The 18,617-nt window shown below is 45.7% G+C and overlaps 1 protein-coding gene across 3 annotated transcripts in view; it reads right to left on the reverse strand.

The window, feature by feature from the left end:
* The window catches only part of LOC134919229 (E3 ubiquitin-protein ligase TRIM65-like), a 130,240-nt gene that overhangs the window by 15,258 nt on the left and 96,365 nt on the right, over window positions 1-18,617 (reverse strand). For all 3 annotated transcript variants that reach the window (XM_063920422.1, XM_063920421.1, XM_063920420.1), the window contains 2 exons: window positions 15,788-15,876; window positions 15,144-15,251 (listed from right to left, as the gene is read on the reverse strand). In XM_063920422.1, the coding sequence (XP_063776492.1) occupies window positions 15,144-15,251; window positions 15,788-15,876 (197 nt within the window). The remainder of the gene's footprint in view (window positions 1-15,143; window positions 15,252-15,787; window positions 15,877-18,617) is intronic.

The following is an 18,617-nucleotide window of genomic DNA, read 5'->3' on the forward strand; positions in this document are numbered from 1 at the left end:
GATGCCTGAATCAGAGCATTGTGGATAGCCCGAAGTTCCAGAATGTTGATCGGAAGTAGAGCCTCTTGGGCAGACGACCTGTCCTAGAACTACACCCCCTGGGTGACAGCTCCCCATCCTCTCAGTCTTGCATCCGTCGTGAGTCCTTCCAGCAAGTTGGAAGACTGTAGCCACCACAGGAGAGAAATTCTGGCCTAGGGCGACAGACGAATAAGCCGGTGCATCTGAAGATGGGAACCGGACCACTTGTTCAGGATGTCCAATTGGAACAGTCTGGCATAAAACCTTCCGAACTGAATCGCCTCGTACGAGGCCACCAATAATTTTATGCAAAGATGAATGGAGACTCGAGCAGGTCGGAGTACCATGCGAACCATTTCTTGAAGTGTTCTCACCTTTTCCTCTGGGAGGAACACCTTCTGTGCTACAGTATCCAGTAGCATTCCCAGAAATAGGAGTCGCTGAGACGGATCCAGGTGGGAATTCTGTAGTTTGAGGATCCACCCATGTTGAGACAGAAGTTGGATAGTGTGATCTATATGGAGTAATAGATGCTCCCTGGAGATCGCTTTTATCAGATCGTCCAGGTATGGAATTACATTGACCTCCTGGACCCAGAGCTGAAACATAATTTCTGTCATCACCTTCGGGAACACCCTCAGAGCTGTAGACAGGCGCGAAGGGCAACGCCTGACACTGGCAGTGATCGTTAAGTAGGGCAAACCTCAGATAAGCCTGATGAGGAAGTCAAATTGGGATATGTAGGTAAGCGTCCTTGATACCCAGGGACACTAAATCCACGATGTTCGAGGCCTGCGATCACCACTCTCAAAGATCCCATCTTGAATTTGAAAACCTTCAGGTAAGGATTCAAGGACTTCAGATTCAGAATGGGTCTCACAGACCATTCTGATTTTGGTACTACAAACAAACTGGATTAGTAACCCTGTCCTTGTTGTAGTAGGGGTACTGGAACAATGACCTGGGACTGGAACAACTTGTTTATGGCCAGTAGTAGCGTACCATGCATACTTTCCACAGCTGGTAAACCTGATTTGAAAACTTGTTGAGGAGGAGTACCGTCAAACTCCAGCTTGTAACCCTGAGAGACGGCCCCTTACCCAAGCATCTTTGCAGGAACAGTCCCAGATGTAGCTGAAATGACGTAACAGAGCTCCCACCTCGGGGTGAGTGGGCACCGTCATGCTGAAGTCTTTGCGGAAGCAGAACTGGTGTTCTGGAACGGAGATCCAGCAACGGCTGGTTTCTTAGGTTTTCCTCTTGAGCCTCTAGCTGCGTTGGAGGCCCCTCTTGCCGGCCCCAGATCGAAATCTGGTGGACCCAAAGGACTATGTAGATGGTCCCGGATTGGTACATCTAGCAGGTGGAACCCCCGAAGGTAGAAACCTGGATTTTCCAGCAGTATCTTTGGAAATCCATGCGCCCAATTCACCTTCACAGAGCCATTCACATGTTAAGGGAAGAGATTCCACATTACGTTTGGAGTCAGCATCAGCAATCCACTGACGAAACCATATGGATCTGCGCGGAGACACAGCCATAGCCGTGGTGCTAGCATTAATATTGCCAATCTCTTTAAGTGAGTCACAGAGGACTCTTGCCGTGTCCTGAATGTGAGTCAGGAAAAGAGGATTTCAATTACCTACCGGTAAATCCTTTTCTCGTAGTCCGTAGAGGATGCTGGGGTCCACATTAGTACCATAGGGTATAGACAGGTCCACTAGGAGCCATGGGCACTTTTAGATTAATAGTGTTGCCTGGCTCCTCCCTCTATGCCCCTCCTACCAGACTCAGTCTAGAAACTGTGCCCGAGGAGACGGACATACTTCGAGAGAAGGAAATACACAGATAGTGGCGAGATTCACACCAGTTCACACATACAACAAAAGGAAAGCCAAGCTAACCAAAAGGAAACAATTCAGCAACGGCTAAACTAGGAAATTAACCAAGTAACAATGCAGGAATATGAAGCACTGGGCGTGCGCCCAGCATCCTATACGGACTATGAGAAAAGGATTTACTGGTAGGTAATTTAAATCTTATTTTCTCTTACGTCCTAGAGGATGCTGGGGTCCACATTTAGTACCATGGGGATGTACCAAAGCTCCCAGTATGGAAGGGAGAGTGTTAAGGTTCCTGCAGAACGGATTGACCAAACTTTAGGTCTTCAGAGGCCAAAGTATCGAACTTGTAGAACTTAGCAAACAGGTTCGACCCTGACCAAGTAGCTGCTTGGCAAAGCTGTAAAACCAAGACACCCCGGGCAGCCGCCCAGGAAAAACCCACTTTACGAGTAGAGTGGGCCTCTACAGATCTTGGACACGGCAAGCCTGCCGTCGAATAAGCATGCTGGATAATGAACATAATCCAGCGAAAAATTGTCTGCTTAGAAGCAGGTCACCCAACCTTGTTCGGATCATAAAAGGACAAACAGTGTCCGACTTCCTGTGACGAGAAGTTCTCTTCATATATATTTTCAAAGCCCTCACAACATCCAAGGACTTTGAGGTAATTGAGGAGTCAGTAGCCAGTGGCACCACAATAGGTAATAGGTTGGTTAATATGAATAGCCGACACAAGCTTTGGAAGAAATTGCTGACGTGTCCTGAGCTCAGCACTATCCTCATGGAAAATCAAAGTAGGGACTCTTGCATGACAATGCCCCCAATTCAGACACCCGTCAAGCAGACACCAATACCAACAGAGTGACCACCTTCCAAGTAAGAAACTTGACGTCCACCTCCTATAAAAGGCTCGAACCAATCCGATTGTAGGAACTACAGCACCACATTAAGATCCCAAGGTGCCGTAGGAGGCACAAAGGGTGGTTGAATATGCAGAACCCCTTTCAAGAAAGTCTGAACCACAGGAAGAGCCGCCAATTGTTTCTGGAAGAAAATGATCAAGGCTGAAATCTGGACCTTGATGGAGCCCAGGCGTAGGCCTACATCTACACCTGCTTACAGAAAGAGGAGAAACCGTCCAAGTTAAAACTCCACCGCAGGAAACTTCTTGGATTCACACCAAGACACATACTTTTTCCAAATCCGACGGTAATGTTTGGACGTTACTCCCTTCCTAACCTGTATTAGGGTAGGAATTACCTTTTTCAGAATGCCTTTCCGAGCTAAGATTTGGCAATCAACCTCCATGCTGTCAAACGTAGCCTCTGTAAGTCTCGATAGGCGAACAGCCCCTGTTGGAGAAGGTCCTCGCGAAGAGGAAGAGGCCTCGGACCCTCCAGCAGTAATTCCAGAAGATCCGCATACAAAGCCCTTCTTGGCCAGTCCGGAGCAATGAGGATCGCTTGAACTCTTGTTCTTTTTATTAGCTTGAGAATCCTTGGGATGAGTGGAAGTGGAGGGAACACACACACACACTGACTGGAACACCCACGGAGTTACCAGGGCGTCTGCTGCCACTGCGTGTTTTTCTGCCCAGAGGATGATTGTTACCTCTGACATTGCCGCTCTGCTCTTCGTTCCGCCCTGTCGGTTTATGTAGGACACTGCCGTTACATTGTCTGACTGAACCTGAATGGCCTGATCTTGCAGAAGATGAGCCGCTTGTAGAAGGCCGTTGTATACGGCCCTTAGTTCCAGAATGTTTATCAGAAGGATGGATTCCAGATTTCACCACTTTCCTTGGAAGTTTTCCCTTTGGGTGACTGCTCTCCAACCTCTGAGAATTGCATCTGTGGTTAGAAGAATTAAATTCTGAATCCCAAACCTGCGGCCCTCGAGTAGGTGAGAAGTTTGCAGCCACCATAGGAGTGAAATTCTGGCTTTCCGCGACAGGCGTATCCACTGGTGCATGTGAAGATGTGATCCTGACCATTTGTCTAGGAGATCCAGTTGGAAGAACCTTGCATGGAATCTTCCGTACTGGAGAGCCTAGTAGGAGGCAACCATCTTCCCCAAAAGACGAATGCACTGATGAATAGATACCCGGGCTGGTTTTAGGACATTGTGGAATATTGACTGGATCACCAACGCTTTCTCAAGTGGTAGAAACACCCTCTGCACTTCAGTCTCCCTGTCGGCTCCAAATGCGAGTTTGGAAGATTCAGGATCGTGGCGTAGTCGAATTAAGAGAGCAATACTCTGCAACAACTTCTCCTAGGAAGATGCTTTTATCAGCAGATTAGCAACAGTCCAGCATCGCAAATCTTAAATAAGCCTGGTGAGGCGGCTAGATCGGAATGTGAAGGTACGCATCCTTGATATCCAGGTATACCAGGAATTCTTCCTACTCCAGACCCGAGATCACCGCTCTCAGAAGAGTCCATTTTGAATTTGAATTTCCTCAAGTAGGGGTTCAATGACTTTAGGTTTAATATAAGCCTTACCGAACCGTCCGGTTTTGGTACCACAAACAGGTTTGAGTAATAACCCTTGTGCTGTAGGTGAGGTGGAACTGGAACAATGATATTTGAACCAATTTTTGAGTAGCTTCCTGTAGGATAGCACTTTCTTTCAGCGAAGTTAGTAAGCCTGGTTTGAAGAATCTGTGAGGTGGGAGTTCTTTAAGCTCCATTCTGTATCCCTGGGCAACAATATCCTTTACCCAGTGGTCTAGGCATGATGACGCCCAAACGTGACTGAAAGCTTTTAGCCTCGCTCCCATCTGGTTTCGGTACCACAAACAGGTTTCAGTAATAACCCTGGTCTTGTAGGTGGAGTGGAACAGGAACAATGACATTTGTTTGAACCAATTTTTGAATGGCTTCCTGTAGAATAGCGCTGTGTCAGCAAAACTGGTAAGCCTGATTTGAAGAATCTGTGAGGTGGGAGTTCTTGAAAGTCCAGTCTGTATCCCTGGGCCACAATATCCTTTACCCAGGGGTCTAGGCATGATGATACCCAAACGTGACTGAAATCTGTTAGTCTCACTCCCCACCTGCACGACCTCCACCGTCATGCTGTAGATTTTGAGGAAACAGAACCTGGTTTCTGTTCCTGGGAACCTGATGGTGCAGGTTTTCTGTACTTTACCCAACCTCCTCTAAAGAAGGTGGGAGGGGGTTTGGATTTCTTAAATTTTGTGGTCCGAAAGGACTGCAGTGTAGGCGAAAGATAAGATTTCCTAGCCGGTGGTGCTGCTGAGGTAAGAAAGGTAGACTTACCCGCAGTTGCGGTGGAGATCCATGCATCCAAAGCATCCCCAAACAGAAACAGCAAAATGGCAGGAGGGAATACTCGTATAAGCGCCTATTCCTGTGAGGTAAAAATAAAGTATATACGTTCCTTGTATGTTGTATATGAGGTGAATTTCTCTTGTCCTCTGTCTCCAATGTTTCAATTCTTAGTCAGGAATACTCAGTCCCAATGGATATATATGAAAAAGGAAACAAAAACAGATGTGTAGAAATGCTTCGTGTTCGCCTTAGTTTCTATAATCCACTAGGCTTTAAGGGAGGGAGATAATGAAGCTCCACAGTGCGTACCCCAACTCACAATGGAGTTCACCAAGACGTATATATCACGGTTTCTTTATAACGTGACCACGTGTGACCTTGACCCAGAAATTTCTAGAGAAGAATGCGTACCTCTACTCACTTATGAGGAGGGAGTTTTCAAACTCTGAAAGGTTTCTTTGCATGGAGACTCTTCTCTTCCCTCTATCTCCAGTCCTTTCACAAGGAATTCTCAATTCCCATGGGTATGCGAAAAGAAGGTAACAGACAATGTGTAGAAATGTCTTATACCTATATAGGTTATATATAGCCCACTTAGACCAGAAGGAAGGATGATGGTTATTTATAAAGCGTACCCCAACTCACAATGGAGTGCCCCAAAATGTGTGTATATTGGTATCTTTTCAGCAGGACCACATGTGAACTTCACCAAGGAGTTTCTAAACAGGGATGCGTACCCACACTCACACGATCAGATGGTAATACCCTCCTATCTGGGTTTCTTTATCCAACTATAGTGCCCTGAGGAAGCTCAATAGGAGTGAAATGCGCATAGGCTGTAGCTATGTGTTCCCGTATTAATAATATCTAAATGTGCAAATGGCATAACACATACGTTTGAGACCTATAGACTGTGATAAGGAGCCAAATATACTTATGTCTCAGAGGAATCCTTGAGCGCATACTATATCTATTGATACTTTATCTGTATGCTGCGGGCTAGATCTCAGTAATATTTAACAAAAGAGACAATGTGGGGTTTATACCAGATATGGGATGATATGAACTAATCCTTTAAAATGTCTCATATGCAATACTGTTTCTGTGTTTAGTGGACATTCAGTGCAATTATATACACACTGCTATTAATCTGTAAACGGGCATGATTCTCTGGTACTGACACAAACTGCAACTCAGTTAAATACGATTAACAGTGAATGCGCTATCAATATGTCCTGCAAGGACACAATGTAACACTGTGCAACACGAGTGACAACTGCTGCTAATACGCATATGTAATACCAACTTCTATATGCATTGCAGGAATTTGGAGTATATACGTTCCCTGTATATTCTTTAAATACCTTTATGTATTGGGATTAATATACTATGAGTATGGCCAGTGGATACTAATCATTGTAGCATCATATCACAGGGATATATTCCATCACAGTATAATGGAATTACCTATTTCTGTGAATTAACATCACATGGGAAATACTAAACCCATCTCTTCTGCACACTATTTTATGTATTATTAATAGCAGTGGTTGGTATCAGAGATTGCTGAGGTTTATAAAACAGATAGTTTTGAACACAGTGCAGTGAGACTTTAATCAAAGCATATCCCCATTAGCTCTCTTTAATATCTAAGCTATTCACACCATATTATATAAGCTTCTTTACGGTGTGTGATAGTCTATGATTTCAAGCCTGAGTCACATACTTAGCAACATTGTTTCACCACAGAGTTTATAACATTAGAATCAGTTTACTATATTCATAGACTTAAGGGCAGGAGTGGTGACTTTGTTGCATATTTTTGAAACATGGTTAAAATTTGATGTAACAGTTTGTGACTCAAAAGAAAGACAGCATATTTTTCTCTGATACAGTACATAGGCTCCAGCTAATACGAAAATTGTAGGTCTCATATGAACATAGCACTGATACAGTGCTGCATAAATACATGTATGCGAGTGCACGATTGAAATAAATACAATAAATTATACTAAGGGAATAACACATTAGCTTTGTTTTTAAATCTTTATTGACATATTGTTTAATTTCTCATACTTTACACTTTTTTTCTCTCTATGAATTTTAATATTTCGCTCCATTCTTAATAAAGGACAATTTAGTACCATACAAATATATAAATATAAAATAAATTTCTACACCGATTTAGATTATTAAGCATTTAAGCCTTTATTTGATATTGCTGCTGAGGATATATACGCTTTACAACAACAATCATATTAAAATTTATCAGTTGGATGAGTGCACCTAAAATTTACCTGGTTTCTTTCTCTTTTCCCCTCTCTATGGGGATTTGACTCCACATATAGGTGGGTTTCCCACTTTTTCCTACCCTCTTCAGGAAAAGGAAAAGCAATAGCAATGAGAACCCTTTTTGAGATCTGAATTTTTTTCTCTGGGTTTTCACAGGATTTTTCAGACAGAGTAAAACTCCTTGGAAGCCGGAAAGGTAAGAGAGGATTTCTTACTTTCTGTAAAATAAGATTCCTCCACCTGTTCAGGTACGTTTTTAGAAATGTGTAACATCCCTAATGGCTTCAATCATTAGTTGAACCCCTTTAGCAAGGGATGCATCCCCCCCCCCCCCCCGGATATCCCCATCACTGTCCCTTGCATCAATAGTCGGCATCAGTGTCAGCTTGCATTATCTGGGCAAGTGTACGCTTTTGTGGGTTTGTAGGTGGGATTTTTGATGAAGTAGTGGGGGCCATAAATTGTAACCCCTCCACAGATTTCCTCAAAAACTGCGTATCTTTCTCAGCATGTGACATCCTTGTTGAAATCTGGGATATAATTCCCCTTAAAGAATCCACCCATGGAGGTTCGGATTCCAAAGGTTGAGACAGTATATTGCAGTCCTGAGTACATGGGACAAACTCTTCAGGAGAAGATAAACACTCTGCAGCACAGGACAGTCCTGAGACATAGTAATGTGGGATACACACACACACACACACACACACACACACACACACACACACACACACACACACAGGAAAATGTCAGTTTCCCCCAGAGTACCTTCAGAGAGTCACAGAGTTTAAGGAGCCAGCCACAGAGCGCCCTTGTGAGCAGTTATGATAAAAGCCTGGCGCGGAGTAACCAACCTTAATAGGTTCATTACTAACAATGCACTACCCCCCTGTATATAACACCCTGATACCGCAGTAACAGGAGTTATCTGGAGGGTCAACGCTCCCTGTCAGCGTCCTCTTTTATGTTTGCAGGCAGGAAAATGGCGCTGGTGAATGCTGGATCCGCTGACCGGGACGCCGGCGCTGTACTCACCACCTTCCATCTTCTGGCTCTGTTTGGGGGTGCTGCGGGAGTGATCGGTCGCCTTGTAGGCTTGCAATCATCACCCTCAGGAGCTCAGTGTCCTGTCAGTGGAGATAGAGAACCATTAACTTCTAGAGTTGGTTCCTACTCTCAAGTCCCACGAAGCAGGAAGGCTGTTGCAAGCAGCCTTCCTGTACCTAATATTCCAATAAAATAAAAAGACTAAGAAAACTCCTAAGAGCTCCCGTAGCTGTGACCAGCTCCTCCGGGCACATTTACTAAATGGAGTCTGGTAGGAAAGGCATAGAGGGAGGAGCCAGCCCATACTATTAATCTCTTAAAGTGCCCATGGCTCCTAGTGGACCAGTCTATACCCCATGGTACAAATGTGGACTCCAGCATACTCTAGGATGTAAGAGAAAGTAACAGTATTAACTAAGGTCATATCACCTGAGAAACCTTCCTTAAATTTGATTAGCTCACGAATGAATTGCAACCTGCAATGACCGGTCTTTGAGCTACACCTGCAGCAGTGTAGATAGATTTCAGAGTGGTCTCAATTTTCCTATCTGCCGGGTCTTCACCGTAAAGGAGCCCAGAGCAGGGAGAGACAGACTTCTACTGCTGGAGACTCCTCACAGAATTTCCTGCAATCAGGGACAAAGGGGAATGTATGCAAAAACAATTTTGACACCTGATATTTAAAATAGCCTGGAAGAATCCAGATAAAAAATAAGTCATCCAATGCCTTGGAATCAGCAAATGTGACTGTCAGTTTGTCTTGTGAGAAGTAAAAGGACTGCAGAGTATTAGCGTCCTCCAGGGGAAGCTTTAACACATCCCGAATAGCCAATATGAAGGGTTCAATACTCTGGGTAGGGGTGGAATCCCCATTTACGGGGGCCACATCATCCTGTATATCATCAGTATCTGATAGGAGTGCAGGTAGAGCACGTTTTTTTAGCACATTTAGCAGACAGGGGGGGGGGGGGGGGATGATGATTAGCAGTTAGACTTTCCATTGCATGTTGCAGTTCCTGAATCTTATTGGCATTTGCAGTGAGTTGAGAGGACATATCAGACATCCTAGTTTTGATAGCCCCCAACCAGGAAACCAGGAGGGCTCTGGACTCTACCCCACATTGATATCAGCATTCTGAGAAGACTGAGAACACTGCTCGCATGATATTGAGCCAGATGAACTAGGAGATAATCTAGCATGACATATACTGCATGACTTCTGTTTTACCATTGTGAAGCAGAAAAACAGGTATAATACACATACAACACAGCCCGATAATATGATTTTAGTACCTACCGGTAAATACTTTTCTCCTAGTCCGTAGAGGATGCTGGGGACTCCAAAAGGACCATGGGGTATAGACGGGATCCGCAGGAGCTTGGGCACACTAAAAAGACTTTGACTGGGTGTGAACTGGCTCCTCCCTCTATGCCCCTCCTCCAGACCTCAGTTATAGGAACTGTGCCAAGGAGAGAGAGACATTTCGAGGAAAGGATTTTTGTTTTAAACCAAGGGCGAGAAACCTACCAGCCCACACCACAAACATACCGTACAACCGGAGTATCAGGAAACCAGATAACCGTATGAATCAACAAAAGCAACAAGCTGAATATAACTAATACACAACCCGCGTGTAAACAAATTTAGCCAGTAATAATACACTGCAAGTTACAGTCCGCACTGGGACGGGCGCCCAGCATCCTCTACGGACTAGGAGAAAAGGATTTACCGGTAGGTACAAAATCCTATTTTCTCTTACATCCTAGAGGGTGCTGGGGACTCCAAAAGGACCATGGGGTCTATACCAAAGCTCCAGAACGGGCGGGAGAGTGCGGACGACTCTGCAAACATGAGGTCCTCATCAGCCAGGGTATCAAACTTGTAAAACTTAGCAAAGGTGTTTGAACCCGACCACGTAGCTGCTCGGCAAAGCTGAAGTGCAGAGACCCCTCGGGCAGCCGCCCAAGACGAGCCCACTTTTCTGGTAGAATGGGCCTTTACTGACTTCGGAAACGGTAGCCCAGCCGAAGAATGAGCTTGCTGAATCGTATCACAAATCCAGCGTGCAATAGTTTGCTTAGAAGCAGGATTTCCAATCTTGTTGGAAGCATACAGGACAAACAAAGCCTCCGTTTTCCAGGTAAGAGCCATTCTGGCGACGTCAATTTTCAAACCTCTTACAACATCAAGAGACTTTGGAACCGCCACAGCATTCGTAGCCACAGGCACCACAATAGGTTGGTTAATGTGAAACGAAGAAACCACCTTCGGCAGAAATTGTTGACGAGTCCTCAGTTCTGCTCTATCCGAATGGAAGATCAAATATGGACTCTTGTGAGATAAGGCCGCCAAGTCTGACACTCGCCTGGCAGACGCCAGAGCCAAAAGCATGACCACCTTCCAAGTGAGAAACTTTAACTCAACCTTACGCAAAGGTTCAAACCAGTGAGACATAAGAAACTGCAAGCCCACTTCAAGATCCCCCGGCACCACAAATGGATGATGGATATGCAGCACTCCCTTCACAAAAGTCTAAACCTCTGGAAGGACGGCCAATTCCTTTTGAAAGAAAATAGATAAAGCCGAAATCTGCACTTTGATGGAACCCAATTTCAGGCCTGCATCAACGCCTGCCTGCAAAAAATGGAGAAACCGACCCATGTGAAATTCCTCCACAGGAGCAGTTTTGATTTCACACAACGAAACATACTTTCTCCAAATACGGTGATAATGCTTCGCCGTAACTTCCTTCCTACCCTTAAGGAGAGTGGGGATGACCTCCCCAGGAATACCTTTTCGAGCTAAGATTTGGCGCACAACTTCCACGCCGTCAAACGCAACCGCGGTAAGTCAAGTCCGGAAACACGCAGGGCCCCTGCAGTAACAAGTCCTCTCTTAGAGGAAGCGGCCAAGGATCTTTCACAAGCAATTCCCGAAGTTCTGGATACCAGGCACTGCGTGGCCAGTCTGGAACGACTAGAATCGCCTGAACCCTTGTTCGTCATATGATCCCCAGAACCTTTGGAATGAGAGGGAGCAAGAGGGAACACATATACCGACCGAAACACATACTGAGTTACCAGGGCGTCCACTGCACTGGCTTGGGGGTCTCTTGACCTGGAACAATACCTCGGAAGCTTCTTGTTGATGCGAGACGCCATCATGTCTATCAGAGGAATTCCCCAACGCCCCGTCACTTCTGCAAATACCTCTTGGTGAAGAGCCCACTCTCCCGGATGTAGATCGTGTCTGTTGAGGAAGTCTGCTTCCCAGTTGTCCACGCCTGGGAGGAAGACTGCTGACAGAGCGCTCATGTGCTGTTCCACCCAGCGAAGGATTCTTGTGGCCTCCGCCACAGCAACCCTGCTCCTTGTTCCGCCTTGGCGGTTTACGTACGCCACCGCTGTTATGTTGTCCAACTGGATCAGGACAGGACGACCCTGAAGAAGGCTCTTTGCCTGTAGCAGGCCGTTGTAAGTGGCTCTTAACTCGAGAACATTTATGCAGAGACAAGATTCCTGGCTTGACCATTTTCCCTGGAAATTTCTTCCTTGCGTGACTGCGCCCCAGCCTCGGAGACTTGCATCTGTTGTCAGCAAGACCCAGTCCTGGATTCCGAATCAGCGTCCCTCTAGAAGGTGAGAGCTTTGTAGCCACCACAGGAGAAAAATCCTTGCCCGGGAAGATAGACTTATTTTCCGGTGCATGTGTAGGTGAGACCCGGACCATTTGTTCAGCAGATCCCACTGAAACACCCGGGCATGAAACCTGCCAAACGGAATGGCTTTGTAAGCCGCAACCATCTTCCCCAGAACCAGAGTACATTGACGAATCGACACTTGTCGGTCTCAGAAGCTCCCTGACCATTGTCTGTATTTCCAGAGCTTTGTCTTCCGGAAGAAACAAACACTCTCTGTAATTCAGTGTCTAGAATTACGCCCAGAAAAGGGCAGCCGAGTGGCCAGGATCAACTGAGACTTTGGCAAATTTAGAAGCCAACCATGTTGTCGCAGAACCGACAGACACAGATCCACATTTCTTAACAACTGTTCCTTGGACCTCTCCTTTATCAGGAGATCGTCCAAGTACGGGATAATTGTAACCCCTTGCTTGCGAAGTAGAACCATAATTTCTGCCATGACCTTGGTGAAAATCCTCGGGCCGTGGAAAGCCCAAACGGCAACGTCTGAAATTGGTAATGACAATCCTGCACCGCAAATCTCAGGAAAGCATGATGTGGAGGATATATTGGGATGTGTAAGTAGGCATCCTTTATGTCGACTGACTCCATAAAATCCGCCCGTTCTAGGCTGGAGATCACAGCTCGAAGAGATTCCATCTTGAACTTGAGAACTTTCAAGTATGGATTGAGGGATTTTAGGTTCAGAATCGGTCTGACCGAACTGTCCGGCTTCGGTACGACAAAGAGGCTCGAATAGAACCCCTCCCCCTGTTGGGACGGGGGAACGGGAACAATGACCCTCCGTTGACACAACTTTTGTATCGCAGCATTTACCACCTCTCTTTCCGGAAGAGACACTGGCAAGGCCGAAATGTAAAAGCGGCGAGGGGGCGTCTCCTGAAACTCCAGCTTGTATCCCTGAGACACTATGTCTAGGACCCAAGGATCCAGGCCTGATTGAACCAGACCTGACTGAAGATCCGTAGACGGCCCCCCACCGGCCCGGACTCCCGCAGGGGAGCCCCAGCGACATGCCGTGGACTTGGTAGAGGCGGGGGTGGACTTTTGGTGTTGGGCGCCTGATACTGCAGGCGACTTCCTTCCCCTTCCTCTACCCTTTGAAGTGAGGAAGGATGAGCCTTTTCCTCGCTTGTATTTATTGAGTCGAAAGGACTGCATCTGCTGATGGGGGTGCCTTTCTGTTGTGTGGGATCATAAGGAAGAAAAGATGACTTACCCGCAGTTGCGGTAGACACCAGGTCAGCCAGGCCGTCACCAAACAAGACACTACCTTTGAAGGGAAGAGCTTCCATATTTTTCTTGGAGTCGGCATCAGCATTCCATTGATGGATCCACAGCGCCCTCCTGGCCGAGACCGACATGGCATTGGCTCTTGATCCCAAGAGACCAACATCCCTCGCCGCATCCTTCAGGCAATCCCCAGCGTTCTTGATATAAACCACGAGTCAAAAGAATATGATCTTTATCAAGGGTAACCATATCAGAAGCTAAATTATCAGCCCATTTATCAATAGCACTACTCACCCATACCGACGCCACCGCAGGTCTGAGCAATGCACCCGTATTAAATGAAAATGGCCTTCAAAGACGTTTCCAGCTTGCAATCAGACGGATCCTTGAGAGCTGCCGTGTCAGGAGACGGAAGCGCCACCTTCTTAGACAAACAGGATAGAGCCTTGTCGACATTCGGAGACTACTTCCATTTTTCCCTGTCATCAGGGGGGAAAGGATACGCCATGAAAATTCTCTTGGGAATCTGCCATCTCTTGTCTGGTGACCCAAGCCTTTTCACAAAGAGCATTCATTTCATGAGAGGGGGGAAACTTCACTTCAGGTCTTTTCCCTTTAAATAAACAAATCCTTGTTTCCTGCACCACAGGTTCGTCAGACATACGTAAAACTTCTTTAATAGTCACAAACATGTACTGAATACTCTTAACTAGCCTTGGGTGTAAAGTAGCCTCATTGAAATCGACATCGGAATCAGAATCCGTATCTACCATCTGGGTAAACAAACGCTTTTGTGACCCTGAAGGGGTCTGCACCTGAGTCAAAGCATCCTCCATGGATTTCCTCCATACTTGTGTCAGACTCAGATTTATCCAACCTCTTGGACAATGAGGCACATTTGCATCAAGTGCACTTAACATAGTAACCAAATCAGGAGTCGGCTGTGCCGACAGAGCCAGTTCCAGCACCTTTTCTGCTCCCCCAGTAACAACCTCCGGGGAGTAACATGCCGACACGTAGTACCGACACCCCCCCACACACTGCCCAAACCAGGGGACAGACCCACAGGGAAGCCCGGAGAGAGAAACACAGAGGGAGTATGCCAGCTCATACCCCCAGCGCCCATATATCACACCAATATAATATATGATGATAGCGCTGCCCTTAATTATAAACAAGCACCAATTTATCTACAGTATCTGTTATTGTGCACAAATATAGCGGCTCTCCTCCTCTACACCCGGTACCAGCGATCCAGGGACTGTAATGGGGGAGCTGTGGAGGCTGCTGCTATGCAGAGGAAGGTGCCAAAATGCCACTGAGCCCACTCTCGTGTAGCTCCGCCCCCCACCATGGCGCCGGAGCTACTGCTGAATATTTATACTGGCCATGTCTCCCTATGTGTGTAACCTCACATAAATGCTTGGTACACCTATATTAGCCAGTCTCTCCCTAGCCCTCTCTCCCCTCCCCCCCCCCCAAATGCCTATATAACAGTGATCTGCCACCGTTGACAGGCCTCCAATAATTTCAGTAGAAGTCCACTGAGGCAAAGTGTAAACATGAAATGAAAAAAGGAAAAAAAAAAATGTATATGTGTTAGTATCATTCTTAAAAAGTTTAGTTTTATGACCAACAATTTGTTTGCATTAATCATGTGCCATACCGTACATGTAAAATGGGTCTATGCATCTATGGCACTGTAAGGTTACCTCATGGCTTAAGTGTTGATACCCAGGCATCTTTGTTATAGAAATGTAGCGAATAACCATTTTTTGCATTTGACCTTGAAGAAAATAAAGTTCATTATCTTGAATTGGCTGTAAAAAAAATAAAAATAATAAAAATAAAATAAGCAATGTGGAGTACAGGTTGAGTATCCCATATCCAAATATTCCGAAATACGGAATATTCCGAAATACGGACTTTTTTGAGTGAGAGTGAGATAGTGAAACCTTTGTTTTTTAATGGCTCAATGTACACAAACTTTGTTTAATACACAAAGTTATTAAAAATATTGTATTAAATGACCTTCAGGCTGTGTCTATAAGGTGTATATGAAACATAAATGAATTGTGTGAATGTAGACACTTTGTTAAATGCACAAAGTTATAAAAAATATTGGCTAAAATGACCTTCAGGCTGTGTGTATAAGGTGTATATGTAATATAAATGCATTCTGTGCTTAAACTTGGGTCCCATCACCATGATATCTCATTATGGTATGCAATTATTCCAAAATACGGAAAAATCCGATATCCAAAAAACCTCTGGTCCCAAGCATTTTGGATAAGGGAGACTCAACCTGTATTTATAGTATTTAGTAAGAAAGTAGATTATGCTACTAGCCACTTACACAGTACTTTTCATTGGGTACTATTTCAGGTTTCCACTTTCTGGTTATAGTTTTAAAGTAAAAGTTTCCTTTTATATTAGCCAGGGAACCTAAAATAAAAAAAATAAAAACAGAGAAAACAATTCTGAATAACGGAAAAGATTGGTAGTAGATCAGCCCTACACCTCCAAAGTCTATTAGTTGTCTGTCAGTAAAGTCCTTCTTTTAAAGGACAATCTGTCCAAAATGTGTGTCATACTCTTCTCAGTTCAAATGGCAACACAAGTCTCGTTAGACCACTTAAAAAAATCTACACTATAGGGAGAGATCATCCTTCCTAGTTTAGTATTTAAAATGTATCTATCAACCAGTGCTCAAATGACCAAATGCACAGTAATAACCTGCCAGGTGCAGTCTCCATTGTGATCTCAGCGATTTGTCCACTAGATTTAAGGCAGCAATACTTGAAAAGTGGAAACTACACCATGGTTGTGCTTTATAAAGTACTGCTAAATCGTTGAGATTGTGTGGGTGCCTTCAACTAGCAGACCATTACATTTGCACCAAAGAGTTTTTAATTACGTCTTTGAATTCCAGGTCATTCATATATTTTTGCTTCAAGCTTCCGTAACAATTCAAAAATTAAAATAAATATATTTCTATATGTATGTCTCTCTATAGAGATTACTTGATAGGCATTGCATGTGAGGAAAAAAGTTGCAAAATTACATAGAAAATCACAGCAACACCTACAGTATACTTCACCTCAAACTCAACCTGTGGGGCAGATGTATTAACCTGTAGAAGGGATAATTAAGTGATACAGCAGTGATAAGTTCATGGTGATAATGCCCCAACCAATCATTACAGATTAGAAAAATTAGTTAGGATCCGATTGGCTGGTGCGTTATCAACTTCCACTTATCACCCGTCTTTATCCCTTCTCCAGGCTTAATACATCTGCCCCTATATACGTAAAATGCAACAATTAGTGTTTTGCAAAACACCATTTTGTGTTGATACCAAACAAATGGCTGCATACCAGATTTAAAGAATCCATTTGTTTATCTGTTGCCTAACAGGGTACATCAGCTTTTGTTTATGCTGGACAGTCTTCCTCTCTCATTCTTCTCCGAGATTCTTCAAATATATGCTCTGGACTTATTCAGATAAGCAGAACACTAACATTTATTGGCACACATCAAAATAGATCAGTATCACACTTGATTTTTTCATAGTTACTTTGGTAGTTATGAAGAATATATGAAAAACTTGAGACATTCAAAAATACTCCCAAAAAGCCTATTGTACGGTTAGTTTTTATTTTTAAATACGTGGTACGTTTGTACTTTATTGGAACCCTGAGCATTGGTTGATCATTTCTTTTGAGATAACGATACTCTCACTTTAGATAATATTTCTAGAGTTTATAAAATGGCAACAAGATATTAAAGAATCCCCAAATTCTGAATTGAAGGGCAGAAAACAGAACATTCTACTTAATATCCATTTTTCTCTTCACTCTTTTTACAAAATCTCAAAAATCTGTCACAAAGGAGCTAAAAGCAACAGAGAACTGTAGTATTAATGATGGAAAAAAGTAACCCTTATTATTTGATTGCTATTATTACTTACATTTTAAGGTTAAATTTTCTTTATAGGGCGTGGTCTGGCCAGCAAGGAAGGTGGCTGTGTTTCACCTCAGCTCCTCTGGTGAACACACAATCAGAGCCTTATAACCCCTTTACCTATCCCACACGCGGCCAAGAGACAACCCAGCAGACCCCTTTACCCGGCTACCACAACCTGGGGAGTCCCGCGGAGTCGGGAAGTGCTTTTAAGCACTTCTGCGGATTGCGGCCTTCTCCCCGAGGGCCTAGAGTTGAAGGGGAGCCCGGATCGCTCCATCCGGAAGTAGACCTCCGCTACGTGAGGGCGCCCGGCGGTTCCCACCACACTACCCGGACTTACCAAACCTCGGCTGAGGAGTAGAGGACGGGTCCGGCATCCGAGGGTAAGTCCGCTCCACGCACGGAGCTCGAGCTGTGACCGAAGTGACGGTCCCCGACGGCCGCGACCCTCGTGATCCCGCTGTTCTATCCACGGCCCTGCAGCGCAGCACTGTGCGCTCCGCTACACGGACCGCCCGGCAACCTCGCTGACAGCTGGCAGTACCCGCTCCCCCCTACGTCCTACAGACGCTGGAGCTCTCCCCTCGACCTTGAACTGCACCACCCCAGGAGGCCTCTCCCTGCTACACGAAGCAGAAGCCCCGGTGGGGCTGTCACCATCCACACGCTGTCGGTTTTCCCCAGCGCCCACTCAAGCCCTACTGTTACATGCAGGTACGGCCTGCCCCTCCCTGGAAGGCCGGGGACTAAAGTAGAGACTCCCCCCCAGAACAGTGCCGACACTCGGCTGAGTGTCACGCCCCTGCTTGGAGACCCGGAGACGGAGCCTGCACTTGCCCACAGCGAGAGACAGAGGCAAGAGTAGAGGGAGACCGCGGGACGCGACGAAGCAGCCCCCTCTGATCCTCGCAATAGAGGCGCGACGGCGGTAACGGGGGTCCAGGATACCCGCGGGCCAGACGGAGACGACGGCTGGTAGGTTTTTTACTGGCCTGCCAGTCCCTAGTCCCCCGGCGGCTCAGCGGCATTCACTGTGCCTCTCCCGCCCGCTATATCTCCGCCAAAGAGGCATTTAGCTTGAGCCTGTCACCCGAGGCCTCCACTCCCCGTACCCGTAGGCAGGGGACTGAAGTCTGGAAGAGGCCCGGCCGCGAGTTCCGGGACCGGAACGAAGACACGGCGGGCCCTAAAATATTCGCCTTCAACCACCTTCCGCAGCT

This window comes from Pseudophryne corroboree, chromosome 1 (assembly GCF_028390025.1).
Source record: "Pseudophryne corroboree isolate aPseCor3 chromosome 1, aPseCor3.hap2, whole genome shotgun sequence".
NCBI classification, from domain to species: Eukaryota; Metazoa; Chordata; class Amphibia; order Anura; family Myobatrachidae; genus Pseudophryne; species Pseudophryne corroboree.